The sequence below is a fragment of the Schistocerca gregaria genome, chromosome 6, assembly GCF_023897955.1.
Source record: "Schistocerca gregaria isolate iqSchGreg1 chromosome 6, iqSchGreg1.2, whole genome shotgun sequence".
In the NCBI taxonomy this organism is placed as follows: domain Eukaryota; kingdom Metazoa; phylum Arthropoda; class Insecta; order Orthoptera; family Acrididae; genus Schistocerca; species Schistocerca gregaria.
In genome coordinates, this window is record NC_064925.1 from 383628738 (window position 1) to 383645516 (window position 16779).

The 16779-nt window shown below is 44.6% G+C and overlaps 1 protein-coding gene across 2 annotated transcripts in view; it reads right to left on the reverse strand.

Annotated features, from left to right (window-relative positions):
* Positions 1-16779, reverse strand: part of LOC126277890 (protein expanded) — a 443551-nt gene that overhangs the window by 107615 nt on the left and 319157 nt on the right. For both annotated transcript variants that reach the window (XM_049977441.1, XM_049977442.1), the window contains exon 4: positions 8401-8500. In XM_049977441.1, coding sequence (XP_049833398.1) covers positions 8401-8500 — 100 coding nt within the window. The remainder of the gene's footprint in view (positions 1-8400; positions 8501-16779) is intronic.

Genomic DNA, 16779 nt, shown 5'->3' on the forward strand with positions numbered 1-16779 from the left:
TTAACCCCCTCCGTGTACTAGGCGCTGCTCATGCATGGTTCTTTACATCTTTGGCGGGATTAGTGACATCTCTGAACAGTCAAAGGGACTGTGTCTGTGATACAATACCTACAGTCAACTTGTATCTTCATTCGTTCTGGGAACCATAATGATGCAAAACTTTTTTGATGTGTGTATAATGAGCTTGTGCCATGTGAGATCCTACGAGCAACGATTTTTCAATTATTCGCAGTTTCGAAAAGATATTAGTCATTCGCAAAAGCCATGCATTGTGTTAAGCCTCTATGATGTCTTACCGCTTTAGCAGTCAATGTAACATGTCCTGTTCTTGCGTAAGAAATTATCCTCAGAAAGTCTCAAAATTATGTAAAGTGAAGGTGGATGGTGAAGAAAGGAATGGGAGGGGACAATTGATGTCAGCTGCATCGGGACTTTATGTGGCATCAGCTGCGGCGAGTGCCAGTGTATGCCAGCCAGGGATTCGAACCCGGGATCTCCAACTTACTAGGCACTTGCGTTAATCGCTGCACCAGCCGGACACATCTTTTACCGCAATTGCGGAGACTATATCGGCATGCCTCCCGGCCGATCCACGCTCTAACCTAGCATCACACATCCACAAGTCCCTATACAGGAAATGTATCGCAGCTGCGGATTCCGCGTGGTGTCACTTTTTTCGGACATATCCGAAAGAACAGACACCGCCATATTCATAAATATAGTTTGAAGTCTTTCCGCTCTGGTAGTCGATATATCATGAACTTGTCTATCTTACGACCCCATGTGTACGATTGTTCAATTAATGTAATTTCGGAGAGAAATTAGTCATTCGCAACACGTCATGATTGTGTCACGCCTGTACGATATTTTCCCGCTCTAGCAGTGTATCAAGTGCTTGTCTGGCGTAAGGGCCCACGAGTAAAGTTGTTCAGGTAAACGTAGTTTGAAGGAGAAATTAGCCATTCGCAAAAACCGTGAATTCTGCCTAACACAATGTGGTTCCGCCGGAAAGACGTGGCGCCTAAAGAAACAAAAGATAGCTGGCAGGCGGCACAGATCGGACGAGCCCCGCCGGCTGGCGTGATGAATCGAAGACGCGGCCCGGCTTATACCTGGCTACCTGGTTACACCACGAGGAATGTTCAGCTGCCCGGGCCCCAACATCTCTTCCAGGCACGTACAACAGCACAGCGGGACGGGACGGGATGGGATGGGATGGGATGAGGAGCAGGAGGAGGAGGAGGAGGAGAGGGAGGCGGAGGAGGGGCGAGTAAAACAGTAAAAAAGGACGGAAACGGGGCTGCCCCGGGGGCACGCCGGGCCCCGCGCGGAGCGGCGCCGGAGAATGCCCGCTTCATTATTCCTAACGTACGATCATTTATCAATTCGGGAGATCGGAATTATTTAGATTTAATACATTGTTTGGTGGGCGGGACGGCAGGCGGGCGCGGGGAGGGGGCCCCCGGCTCGGACTAATTCGTGTCGGGTAATGGAGTAACTCCGGTAGCGAGGTAGTCGGCTGCGCGGCCACCGCCGGGCGACGGTGGCGCCGCGCGCGGCCGCCGCCGCAAGTGTGCCGCGCGCGGCCGCGGCCGGCGACAGCTGACTTCTGGGAAGCCGCCGTCCGCACGAAAGGCGAAAGTGGAAAGGAAGGGTCGTATTATACGTGTCGTGTCGCCTATACTGAGGACAGCCTCGGAAGCTGGCCGTTGGGCAACGCTGCTGAGGACACCGAGGTCCCCCGCTCGAATACCGGCGGCATTAACTGCGTTCACCTCTCACACAGTTGGTTACTGTGCCGTGAAGTGTGTCAGGGGCACGTTGCGAGTCCAGCTGCGCTCTAACTCATTACGTAGCATGCTGTTTAGCTCACTTTTAAAGGCTGTAATCAAAGTGGTGGAATGAGGTAAATTCCGTATTTCTTGACCAGAGGTGGTCAACCTGTTTTTCCTGCCGCCCACTTTTGTACCTCCATTAGTAGCAACATTTTCTAACTTCCCATAAAATAGGGAAGTAGCTTTATTCTATAAAAGTCATAAAACAGAGTTACAGCAAGTTAAGTCATACAATAATATTATTTACCAAATACTCCATGTCAATTTTTTATAAAAACCTAATAAAATGTTCCCGGGTTCGATTCCCGGCGGGGTCAAGGATTTTCTCAGCCTCGTGATGACTGGGTGTTGTGTGATGTCCTTAGATTAGTTAGGTTTAAGTAGTTCTAAGTTCTAGAGGACTGATGACCATAGACGTTAAGTCCCCTAGTGCTCAGAGCCGTTTGAACCATTTTTGAACCTAATAAAATGTTTTTAAAACCCCTACCACCAACTGCTCGCCGTGGAAGCTGGAACACCCAGCAGTAGATGGTAGCGGCCAGGTTGACTACCACAGCTTTATACAATCATTCGGTGCAGTATATAAACAAAGTTCAGGGATATGAAATAAAAACTTTGAGGTTCCCGTCGACAATGTAATTCTGCCACAGACAGCAAATGGCTTGGAAGAACAGTCGAAGAGAATGGATAGTGTCTGGAAAAGAACTTTAAGATCAACGTCAATGACGCAAAAATACTATGCCCAGACAACCAAACACTTACAATTGGTAACCAAGCTACAGAAACTGTCGATGAATACATGTTTCTTGGCCTCAATACTGAACTAAGGAAAAACAATCAAAATGCAAAACTTCCTCGTAGTATAGGACTGAGCTGAACTGCCCATCGTACGGTGGCTTGCAGAGTACTTATGTAGCAACATATTGGCTGAAATCTGAGTTCAAACTCCATCAAGGACATTCTAGTCTCTCAAAAAGCTAACATAAATTTCTTTTCGTGGGACGTCCACAGCTGTTATGTAAATTGTTCATAATTGAAACTGTCGCCACAGTTGTACAAAATTTTTTAATTACTTTGATCTTACACCACTTAGTTTCGAGGTCTCAACCCCATCTTCAGGTGTAACTGTAAACTAGAAATGAAACCATATGTCAGAACAGTAAGACCCACGAAAACGCTACCAGTAGTACCAAAGGAAACAATGTCAAAATATATAGACAACAGCGAACACACCTAAAATTAGTAAAAAGTGTACATGTCCAAATTAAGTTAAAAGACAGCACACCTCACGTGCGCGGCTCATCAAATGGATTATGGAGAAGTGACCTCGCTAATACCACCTTCCAAACGTGCCTGAGCTAAGTCAACCATATGTTTCGAGCGTCTGGGAGGCCCTAGAGCCCAATTCAACCCAAACAGAGCCTGATTTGAGACTAAACGAAGACCAGGAGCTACAAATTACAGCTAAGCCACAGAAGCTACTCTTACGGAAGGCCAGCCACTGCCAAGTTTGTATAGCAATGTTATCGAAACGCAACATGCAACTTGACAACTGTAACAATTGAATGCACAGTTAAAGTATCCGTAACAAAGCGACTAAACGGCTGAAAAACGAGCCGATCGCAACGTCTACCACATGCCAATTACTCCGTCTACCAAAGGAACGGGGACGGAGTAACGTAGCCTCTAATCTCGCTCTGTTTCTGTTTATTTAGACTCCAGGCACTCGACGACGCTCGCAACATACAGTTGACTTGCGCCAGGTGCATTTGAAAGGTGGTTTTAGCGTGGTCACTGTTCTATTCCCCACTCTGATGAGCAGTCCACTGCAAATGTGCTGCCTTTTAACTTCACTTGGGCATGTGAACTTTGTACTCATTTTAAGTATGTTCATTACTGTTTATACACTGAAGAGCCATAGAAACTGATACACCTGCCTAATATCGTGTAGGGCCCCTGCGAAGCCGACCGCGGTGGTCTCGCGGTTCTAGGCGCGCAGTCCGGAACCGTGCGACTGCTACGATCGCAGGTTCGAATCCTGCCTCGGGCATGGATGTGTGTGATGTCCTTACGTTAGTTAGGTTTAAGTAGCTCTAAGTTCTAGGGGACTAATGACCACAGCAGTTGAGTCCCATAGTGCTCAGAGCCATTTTTGAACCTGGGTGGCCGAGAAGTTCTAGGCGCTACAGTCTGGAACCGCGCGACCGCTACGGTCGTAGGTTCAAATCGTGCTTCGGGCATGGATGTGTGTGATGTCCTTAGGTTAGTCAGGTTTAAGTAGTTCTAAGCTCTAGAGGACTGATGACCTCAGAAATTAAGTCCCATAGTGCTCAGAGCCATTTAAACCATTTGAACCAGGTCTCCGCGAGCATGCAGAAACGCCGCAACACGACGTGGCATGGACTTGACCAATGCCTGCTGGAGGGAATTGACACCATGAATCCTGCAGGATTGTCCATAAATCCGTAAGAGTACGAGGGAATGAAGGTCTCTTCTGAACAGCTACTCCTTTTTGTGGGGCTAACTTAAAAACAAGGTGTACAGCAATAAACCCAAAACTATTTTTGAGCTGAAAACAGACATTCAGGAGGTTATTGACAGCATCGATCCTCCGACACTTCAGCGGGTCATGCAGAATTTCGCTATTCGTCTGCACCACATCATCGCCAAGGATGGCAGGCATGTCGAACATGTCATAAAATAAATCTGAATATTTGTAGTGACGTTTACATGATGAATAAAGTGTACGCACGCCGTAATTTGTAATTAATTTACGTTTTTGATAGTTCAATAATTGTTACCCTGTAGATATGTGTGAATGTTGAACATCTCTTCGTGAACCACTCGACTGATTTCAACGAAGCTTGGTACGTTTATCACTTACTGTCTGGAAAGAATCGCTGTAAGAACTACCTGCTTATCAAAGGGGCGGGGGTGAAAAATAGGTGTAGCCCACGACGCGCGAAAACCCCAATAGTTGAAAATAAGAGTACTTTGTGACTTGCAACAAACCTTATATCACTGATGAAAGGAAAAGAGTGCGTCGCTTACATTTTCGCTGTCGATGCAGTAAAACTGCCGCACCAGACACGACGTTTTAACGTAATACTTCTTTACTACTGACTGTATCCGTTTGCAGACAGTATCCACATATAAGACTGAATGTATCTGCAACATAATGTCATTGGATGACATGTAGTACAGGAGATATGACGCCATAAACACTGTGAAGCGTGAAAAATAGTCGCATCACGCATGACGTTTTATTTTATTCCTCCTTTTGCTGCTAATTCTATTCACAATGCGTTTCCCACACAAAATCCTTCATATACCATTGGATGTACCTACCAGATTATATCATTGTACAGAACATAGTTTGGGAAATCTTTCTTTCGCTTACGCCATAGTCCGGCAACGATCGCAGGGTCGGCGTGGTTAAACAACGGATTTGGCATGTTAATTGTAAGGGGTGGCTGGATGCCCTTTGTGCCGCCACCCCGTACCTCCCAGGACAGAAGTAGTGCACCCCAACTGTCTGCGTCTAGTGGAAATCGTGAAATAGTGCGGACGTGTTGGAAACGTCTGCGACGCGTGTAACTGAGGCGGAACGTGGGGACCAGCCCGGCATTCACCTGGCGTGATGTGGAAAACCGCCTAAAAACCACATCTAGGCTGGCCGGCGCGCCTACCTGAGTGCAGGAAGCAGCGCGTTAGCTCTTTCGGTTACTCTGGCGGGTGGAACATAGTTCGGGCAATATGATGCCAAAAACAATGAGCTGCGTGAAAACGAAACTGCAACGCTACAGACGCAGCTAAAATTTGTATACAAATATGTGTGAATTATGGTAAATATACTGACAGAGAAAAACTGCAACATGGTAAAGGAGTTGTGTTACAAAACGAAATTTGGTAGGCTTATTTCTACGTCTGAACAATGATGTCTATTCAAATTTTACACCAGTCGCGTGAGGATGCAAATCAGGATTGTAACGGTCATGGGAGTTGGATACCTTTGAGTAAGAACGTGGTGAGTTCATGTTAGCCAAGAATGCTCCCTCTGGCCATCCTGATTTAGGTTTTCCGTGATTTCCCTACATCGCTCCAGGCGAATGCCGCGATGTTTCCTTCGAAAGGGCACGGCCGACTTCCTTCCCTGTCCTTCCCTAATCCGATGATACCAATGACCTCACTGTCTGGTCTCCTCCCCCGTAACAACCCAACCCAACCTAAGAATGCCTTCAAGGCGACAAAAAGACGCCATTATCAACACCGGACTGAGTTTGAATGGCTTCGTGTAATAAGGCTGGATGTTCCTTCTGTGATATTTGCGGAAATACGCGATTGCTGGCGGCGGTGGTCACGAGAACGTACAGTCGCAAGAATATGGGGCTCTGCACGGCCACGTGACACTACCGAGAGGGAACACCATCGCATTCGGCGCATGGCTCTGGCGCATCGTACTGCATCTACAGCAGCAATTTGAGCATCAGATGCCACAGCACTGACACAAAGAATTCCTACGAATCGGTTACTTCGAGGACAGCTCCGAGCCAGATGCAATGAAGCGTGCATCCCACTGGCCACTGAGTTTGATTTCATTGATTTTCATACGATAATAGTCGGTGGTGACTTTAATTTACCCTCAATATGTTGGCGAAAATACATGTCTAATTCCGGAGGTACGCATAAAATATCATTCGAAATTGTTCTAAACGCATTCTCTGAAAATTATTTCGAGCAGTTAGTTCATGACCCCACGCGAATAGTAAAGGATTTTGAGAACACACTTGACCTCTTAACAACAAATAAACCTGAGTTAATAACGAATATAAGAAACGATTCAAGCATTAGTGAACAAAGGGTTGACGTAGGGAGATTGAATATTGTAATCCCCAAATCCTCGAAAAATAAGCGAAAATATAACTATTCACTTGACGCCTTCCTGAGAGACAATTTCCACTCATTCCAAATTAATAATGTAAGTGTAGACCAGATGTGGCTTATTCATTCTTTCCGCGAGCTATACGAGATTGGACTAATAGAGAATTGTGAAGGTGGTTCGATGAATCCCCTGCCAGGCACTTCAATGAGATTTGCAGCTTATCCATGTAGATGTAAATGTAGACCACAAACCACCGCTGTGGTGTCATCAAGCGAGAGCTCAGCGGAGGGCAGGGTTAAGGTCTCTTTAATGGCATAACCGACATTCACGCCAGTGTCAAGCGTGAGTTGAACAACATTCCAAAGAAGGCTCTTCTGACATTTTCACATGGCTATATGAACGTTCTGTACGTTGTACTCAAGTGGGAGTTGACACTATGTAGAGCACCTGAGGCAATAAAACCACAATTTCCAGTTTTCTCTGTTTTTTTTTATTTTTTACTTATTAAATCAGTCCAGAAACCTCTCGGGCTGGCTCACTGACGGTGTATGACTGTAAACAGCTTACGTTCCACAAACACAATTAACGCTGCTAGGACATGTAAAATGCTTTTAGATTCGTGACCAAAATTTCTAAAGAAATGAGTGCAAGCAGAGACAACTAGACATTACCGCAACACAGGGTCCTTTTCAGTGATGATTTTGCAAAAGTCCTCTGCATGCTAAGACCAGAAGCTGATAAACAGCTGCCGAAAGAGGATGACGCATTGAGTTCATTCTGTTTTCCCGATCATTTATCGATCAGACAAGCAAAACATATTTGCCAGTACGTGACTAATTTTATAAATTATTTATTGCAATGAAACAAAAAGAGAAATAGAGAAAGGAAATGCTGTTTAGAGATTTGACAGTTTCCGAAAATTCATGTCTGCAAACTGTTAACGTAACTATACTTATTAGATGATCCATAGAAAAGAGTCTTTATTTGTAGTTAGTTTGCTTTAGTATTTTTAATAGGATACAAAGCAACCAAGGTTGTGCAGTTTAGTTGTCCATTGACGTCTACAGAGATATAGGGAGAAGTGTTCCCACCAAAAAATAATAAATAATGCTCAAACTTGATGGCTACGTTAAAATGATTTACTGCTTGAACGGCGGGCTAATCATACACAAATAAGTTCTCTTGTCAATACTTTCCTCATTCTGCGTCGGTATGTTGCCTCGTTGTTCGGTTGCGTAAACATTTAAAGTGAAAGCTTAATCTGTCTTGTACAGTAATGAGATTTTTAAGAAGTTTGATTTGGGTAGATCTTTAGTGGTAATGCGAAAATTTACATTTTTGAAGAGAGCAGAATAGCTGCAAAACTGATCTTGCAGGTACGAGTCACTATTAACAATGAACTGCAAACTAATCCCTGTTAGCGTCACGTAGTTTCAGTAAATAGTAAATGTATTTCAAAAGAATGGGATGGTTAGCACTGACGTATTATGGCGGCTGTGACGACATATACCATGGCTCGGTTTCATGGAGTGGTCTCTCCAGTTTAGTATTGACATCACGGGTGCGTTGTCAAATTCGCAATTTAAAAAGTAAGTTTTCTCAGTCTTTGCTCTTCATGTTAGTAGATAATAATTTAAAAGGGACAATAAGCAAATAAGGAATGAATTTTGAGAAAATACTCACCAACAACGATAGCCAATCCGAAAAGTTCTGTGTCCAGCATTCCCTGAGAGGACAGGTGAGCGCATGTCTGCTTGTACAGTTCCTTTGCTCTCGACTTCACCTGCAAAGAGATCGGTGGTGTCATTCATCTAATATCTAGGACCACTTCATAACAACTGACGGTAGGCTTACTTATTGTGTCAAGAGATTTTCGGATGTGTAAAATAAATAATAGGGAGTGCAAAAAATAATGCTCAACTGAAAAACTACACGGTGGAGTTGGTGTGTAACAATAAAGAATAAATACTTTACTAAAAGTATCCAAGAATAAAGGATCAATAGAGAAAATTATGGTGAGATATTTAGTGCTGTAGACAAAGGATATGTATGCCTGTGTGAGGACATCTTATTTAATTTTGATTACTTATTCATAAACCTGTATAATAATGGACTGTTTCCAGTAACGCTCTAGAAGGTCTGGGGTAGTTTCAGATAATCATGGTAACTTGAGACCTCTAGCAATCTTCAGGAGAGAAACAGAGGGGGGGGGGGGGGGGGGGAGTGGGGATGAGGGAAGGGGAAGACCTCTGGAAAGCCTAATTACGAACAAACCACGTATGCATGTAACTTAAAATCTGTGAAAAAAAATTAATAAAAGACTGTTTGATACACACCTAATACGCGGGTAGGGGTGAGAAACTGCTAAGGAAAAACACACACAGCTCTCATATGCCTCCAGAAATTTCTATCGAGCTTGGTAAACATTTGTCTTAACTGACTAGAGAAAATATCTTGGTGACAGACACCCAAGGGTGGGGCAGGGATGGCAGGGAGGGCCTGTGGTGTTTGAGGGTGGCTCGGGAAAGTCTGCATTACTCTGGAACGCTTGTAGCTATTTGTCTTAATACAATACGTAAATGACGAATTCTAAAATTTGCTACACCGGTGTGCCCACACTGTGCACTCCATCTAACACTTGCAACACCTGAGAAATTACAATTTCTAACCTATCAATGGGACCAACATGAAAAAAACATGGAAAACACCAAAACACGGAGAAATTTTTTTACACTTTTTAATGACTGCATTAGACAAAGCGATGTGAATGGAGTAACAAGATTTCCCGTGTGAATAAATAGCACACTCGTTGCCTTAAAAAACAATTTCGAACGCAAGTGGTGTGCTATTTCTTCACATCGGCATTCTTCGAAAACAGTTGCTGAAAATGATGAACAAAAATCTAAATTACGAGACTCTACATCTACATCTACATCCGTACTCCGCAAGCCACCTGACGGTGTGTGGCGGAGGGTACCCTGAGTACCTCTATCGGTTCTCCCTTCTATTCCAGTCTCGTATTGTACGTGGAAAGAAGGATTGTCGGTATGCTTCTGTGTGGGCTCTAATCTCTCTGATTTTATCCTCATGGTCTCTTCGCGAGATATACGTAGGAGGGAGCAATATACTGCTTGACTCTTCAGTGAAGGTATGTTCTCGAAACTTCAACAAAAGCCCGTACCGAGCTACTGAGCGTCTCTCCTGCAGAGTCTTCCACTGGAGTTTATCTATCATCTCCGTAACGCTTTCGCAATTACTAAATGATCCTGTAACGAAGCGCGCTGCTCTCCGTTGGATCTTCTCTATCTCTTCTATCAACCCTACCTGGTGCGGATCCCACACTGCTGAGCAGTATTCAAGCATTGGGCGAACAAGCGTACTGTAACCTACTTCCTTTGTTGTCGGATTGCATTTCCTTAGGATTCTTCCAATGAATCTCAGTCTGGCATCTGCTTTACCGACGATCAACTTTATATGATCATTCCATTTTAAATCACTCCTAATGCGTACTCCCAGATAATTTATGGAATTAACTGCTTCCAGTTGCTGACCTGCTATTTTGTAGCTAAATGATAATGGACCTATCTTTCTATGTATTCGCATCACATTACACTTCGCTACATTGAGATTCAATTGCCATTCCGTGCACCAAGCGTCAATTCGCTGCAGATCCTCCTGCATTTCAGTACAATTTTCCATTGTTGCAACCTCTCGATACACCACAGCATCATCTGCAAAAAGCCTCAGTGAACTTCCGATGTCATCCACCAGGTCATTTATGTATATTGTGAATAGCAACGGTCCTATGACACTCCCCTGCGGCACACCTGAAATCACTCTTACTTCGGAAGACTTCTCTCCAAATGGTCTGTGGACTGAGCGAGGGAGATATACGTAATCAGCACTCGGCGGTATCAACAGAAACTGCAATGTTCAAGTTCACCACGCAATTTTGACACAACTACTAAGTCGCTACAGTAAGGAAAAAAAATTAAAAAAACAGGTAAGTCGAAATGAAGTGTTCCGGACAATCCAATATATATGTCCATCATTCTGATTGCAGGTCTGAGGGACTTCGGCCGCTCTCTTATGTGATAAAATGGAACACCCACAGCCGTCCCTACGATGTTATTTATTATATGGCTACAACTTTCGGTACTCCATTACACCGTCTTCAGGCTTTAAATGACGCTGAGAGGGTTAACTCCAATCGTATACATGATTCATTAGCGGCCAACATCTATGAACTGGTTTTCGCGGACTACCTGTAAGAAAGATGTTGTCTCCAACCATCAACTAGTCATGACGAAACCGAATGACGGACCCATCAGACATCTTTGATTATGTCATTTACATTCGGTTACCATTGTTAGCAAAGTAGTTATCGCCGAACTTTTTCCTTCCACTAGTCGCTCTAATGGGGATAGACAGGCTGTTAGCTTGTTGATGTACATAACATCTAATAATAAATCAATACTTATATATACAGCTCTAAAACCGGCTGTATATTTACAATGTGCAGCCGATATTTTGATAGGCGATATATCGAAATATCGATAATCTTCTCTATATGTTGAGAGACTATAATGATATTTTTAAAAATATCGGCATATTAAATTCCCCTAATTTTTAAAAATATCAGCAGTTCTAACTTCTGACTAGCATAAATGTGCTAAATATTTGTCGTCATGCGTGTAAGCGAGGAAAAGTTAAGAAAAGGTTTGAATTATGTTTAAAGTTTGTTGGAAGTCGTTAATGCTCTGATTATCATACACTGGATGAGTATGGTCTGGGTAATTTGGTGTCCGTTTTAAGCTGAACCTAGTTTCTCACACATCTCAATGTTATGACGTCATACCTCTTGAACATGCGTCGTAAAATGATATAATTTTGTAGACATGTTCAGTGCTACATGTGATTACCGTTTGCAAAATGCGTTGTGAATAGAATTATTAGTAAAGAAGAAACGAAATTAAAATGTAATGCCCGATAATTTTTATGTGTATGAGGGGGGAGAGGGGGCAGTGACAGCGAGAAATAACTTCTTAAAGGTTTCATATTAAGTGTAAAGTTTGTTGCAATCCTTCTAAGTGTCCTTATTCTCAAATACTGAATATATATAATCAGGTTATTTGGCGCGCATCAAGGCATATATACAGTTTGTGACTGTAAAACTTGTCTTACTGTGTTCAATTTTTAACACAAGATTATACCTTTTAATATGTAGATTATGGCAGAATTTTAAAGCTTTAAATGGGAAAGAAATTATGCGAAATACTGAACGTTAAATTTTTATTGCCACTGGAAGCCGTTAGATAGGCAACCTGCAAATCGTGAACCGCGAACCATAAACCGGCGTAAGCCGTTAGAGTAGATTTCTTAGCCTACAGCCGTCGCATCGTGGCTCGAAGGAAACAGGTCGGCGCACGGAAAAACCGCCAGAGCCGGAAAACGACAGTGCCGGGAAAGATAGGAATTTTTAAATCCGACCTCCCCATTCCTACCCTACCGCCGACGGACACAAAAAGAGCGCGGAACAGAAAATAAAACAGCGGGAGCAGAGATCATTCGTGCCGTCCCGGGACGAGTTTCCAGGTAGCCAAACTGATTTTTACGGGCCTCGTCGGCCACAGAGGCTGCGTGGAGCTGGAATGCGCGCCGACCGCAAGACGTGAACCTCGCGTGGCGTGGCGTGGCCCGTCCGCGGCAGGGCGGGACGGCCACCAGCTTTCGTCAGCGGGAGGACGGCAGGCCCGAGCAGCGGGGAAACCGCATTCCTCTGTCGCCAGAGGTGGCGTTTACTGACCATTAGGCGACGCCGGCCGCGATCTCACAGATAGCAGCTCGATCGCCCCGCCGGTATAAATATTATCGCAGCTCGTCGGGGTTTGAGCTCTTTATGGCCCACAAACCAGCGTGTGGCGTGCGGAGGGAAAGGCGGAGAAATCAGCCGGTGGCGTCTCCTTATACTTCAGGTCAATAATCAGTTAAACTCTGAGCCGCAGTACTATTAGGGTAAAAATCTATTTTCTGTGGATACCATGAATTACACCTGCTGCAGTCCATTCGAGCAGTCTGGTCCAGTCAGCCGCTGTGGCAGAGCGGTTCTAGGCGCTTCAGTCCGGAACCGCGCTGCTGCTACGGTCACAGGTCCGAATCCTGCCTCGGGCATGGATGTATGTGATGTCCTTAGGTTAGTTAGGTCTAAGTACACTACTGGCCATTAAAATTGATACACCAAGAAGAAACGCAAATGATAAACGGGTATTCATTGAACAAATATGTTATACTAGAACTGACATCTGATTACATTTTCACGCAATTTGGGTGCATAGATCCTGAGAAATCAGTACCCAGAACAGCCATCTCTGGCCGTAATAACGGCCTTGATACCCCTGGGCATTGAGTCAAACAGAGCTTGGATGGCGTGTGCAGGTACAGCTGCTCATGCAGCTTCAACACCATACCACAGTTCATCACGAGTAGTAACTGGCATACTGTGACGAGCCAGTTGCTCGGACACCATTGACCAGATGTTTTCAATTGGTGAAAGATCTGGAGAGTGTGCTGACCAGGGCAGCAGTCGAACGTTTCCTGTATCCAGAAAGGCCCATTCAGGACCTGCAACATGCGGTCGTGCGTTAACATGCTGAAATGTAGGGTTTCGCAAGGATCGAATGAAGGATAGAGGCACGGGTCGTAACACATCTGAAATGTAACGTCCACTGCTCAAAGTGCCGTCAATGTGAACAAGAGGTGACCGAGACGTATAAACAATGGCACCCCACACCATCACACCGAGTGATACGCCACTATGGCGGTGCGTTCACTGCGATGTCGCCAAACACGGATGCGGCCATCATGATGCTGTAAACAGAACCAGGATTCATCCTAAAAAATGACGTTTTGCCATTCGTGCACCTAGGTTCGTCGTTGAGTACACCATCGCAGGCGCTCCTGTGTGTGATGCAGCGTCAAGGGTAACCGCAGCCATGGTCTCCGAGCTAATAGTGAATGCTGCTGCTAACGTTGTCGAACTGTTGGTGCAGATAGTTGTTGTCTTGCAAACGTCGCCCATCTGTTGACTCAGGGATCGAGACGTGGCTGCACGATCCTTTGGGATCCAGCACGGCGTTCCGCATTACCCTCCTGAAGCCACCGATTCCATATTCTGCTAACAGTCATTGGATCTCGACCAACGCGAGCAGCAATGTCGCGATACGATAAAACCGCAATCGCGACAGGCTACAATCCGACCTTTATCAAAGTGGGAAACATAATGGTACGCATTTCTCCTCCTTACACGAGGCATCACAACAACGTTTCACCAGGCAACGCCGGTCAACTGCTGTTTGTGTATGAGAAATGGTTTGGAAACTTTCCTGTTGTCAGCACGTTGTAGGTGTCGCCACCGGCGCCAACCTTGTGTGAATGCTCTGAAAAGCTAATCATTTGCATATCACAGCATATTCTTCCTATCGGTTAAAATTCGTGTCTGTAGCACGTCACCTTCGTGGTGTAGCCATTTTAATGGCCAGTAGTGTAGTTCTAAGTCTAGGGGACTGATGACCTCAGATGTTTAAATCCCATAGCGCTGGGAGCCATTTGAATTTTTGAGTCTGGTCCAGGGTTCACTTGTGTTGGCACCATGTTCCCGAACCAAGCAGTAAGCCTAAACGTGTCCTCATATAACTGAGCAGCTGAGAACCATAAGGGCCGAAAGCACACAGTCGACAGTTTTCAGGTTGCTGCAAGTACGCACTATTCTGACATCTGTTGATCTCAGGCTGAACCAACTTTATCAGTGCTCTACCCCTACACCATATACAATGATGAGCCAAAACATTATGACCACCTGCTTAATAGGTTGTTCGTCCGTCTTTGGAACGAAGTACAACACTTATTCTGCGTATCAGGGATCCGACAGTTTCTTGGTAGGGTTATGGAGTTATGTGGCATTAGACATCTTGAAAGTAGGCTGTTTAGGTTTTTATGTTGGTAATGCCACGTAGCGCTCTGTATGAAAATTACTGACTGTGCTGTGTGCAGTCTGTGGCTGATTTGCAATGTTGGAATATTCGCTATTGTAGTGTTGGGCAGTTGGATCTGAACAGCGCGTAGCGTTGCGCAGTTGGAGGTGAGCCGACAGCAGTGGTGGATGTGGAGATAAAGATGCCAGAGTTTTGAGAGCGGACGATCTGGACGTGTGTCCGTCAGAAAAAGGAAATTTGTAATACTGGATGACATGAACTGATATATATTATGACTTTTGAACACTATTAAGGTAAATACATTGATTATTCTCCATCAAAATCCAGTAGTTAGTGCCTTCAGTAGTTAGAACCTTTTATTTAAATGGCAGTATTGGCGCCCGCTGTATTGCAGTAGTTCGAGTAACGAAGATTTTTGTGAGGTAAGTTATTCATGAAACGTAAAGGTTATTGTTAGTCAGAGCCATTCTTTTGTAGGGATTATTGAAAGTCAAATTGCGCCGCGCTAAAAAAAAAAAATGTGTGTCAGTTTAGTGTTGATCAGAATAAGTAAAGAGAATACTGTCTGAGTACGTTGAGTTTTGCTCAGCTGTTTGAAAAGCAAATAACGTAGAGGTTTTCCAGCACTGCCATTTAATAATTTTCCTAAGGGGATGTTTCAATCTATGCACAAGTCATGTAATTCGCCGAAATAATAGGTCGATGATTTGCGTACGCGATGATGGCGCCCGATCGCGACACAGATTTCGATAGGATTTACATCAGGCGAATTTGTTCGCTGAGAGATCAACATGAATTCACCATAACGCTCATCAAAATATTGTAACACGGTTCTGACTCCGAGACACGGACAATTATGCTGCTGAAAATTGGCGTCGCCATCGGGGAAGACTTCTAGCATGAACGTATGTAGGTGGTTCGCAGCTGTCGGCGTATCTTCGATTACTAACAAAAGTCCAAAGCAAGTGCAGGAGAAAGTCTCCCATAGCACAATATGTTCCCACCAGCCTGCACCCGTGGCGCTCTGCACGTTTCGAGTCGCCGTTCACCTCCATGACAGCGTTTGTGGATACGACCTTCGACCTAGTGTAGCAAAAACGTGATTCACCCGAAGAGCCAACACGTTTCCATTGATCGACGGTCAAATCATTATGGTGCAGTGCCCACTGCAATCGTAATTGACGACGTCTTTGGGTCAACATGTGAACATGTAGGGGTGGCCTGCAGCGGAGGTCCTTGTTCAATAATGAACAATGACCAATGTGCTCCGAAACACTTGTGCGTGCACCAGTATTGTGCTCTTTCGGCAGAGATGCCACAGATCACCATCTATCCCACTATAGAGAGCAGACAAACCTCCGAACCCGACGTTCTCTGAAGACTCGTGGACGACCAACCATTTAGCGCCAAGTGGCAGTTTCACTGCCCTGCTACCTTTTTACGTAGATGCTCACGACAGTAGCACGTGAACATTCGATCAACTCCACCGTTTTAGAGATACTTGTTCACAGGCTCTGCGTAATAATAATCTGCACTTTGCCAAAGTCGCTTATCTCAATGGTTTTTCCCACTTGCAGGTCATATCTTCCCTAGGGTGATCCCCGTCTGTATTTGCTCCGCTTACATACTTTTGTTAACGCGTTATGTGATCGCAACGTCATCAGGCGGCATACAAAGCCGCGGTAGGGAGTGGTCATATGTTTTGGCTTATAGCGTATACGACCAATTGTGAAAATCTGTCTCACCGATTTATCTGATATTCACTTCCATAAGGGCTCAAAAAAAAAGTTTCATTACCGTAGGAACGCTGAGGAGTTACACTGACGCCCATTTCTTCACGAAAGCTGGAAGGTGTCGACGGAATACACGACCATGGCCTCATGTTCCATGTTTTCAACATTCCCGTCTGTGAAATGGGTGCTAAGGACTTCAGAAACTTTAAGACTCTTACCAATCTCATCACCACACCAAAAGTTAATGTTTTTGGTAAAATTTTACATTTCGGATGTTTTACAATGATGAAGTTTTTAACACGGTGCCATGAACTGTTGTCTGAAGTAACATATTCTTC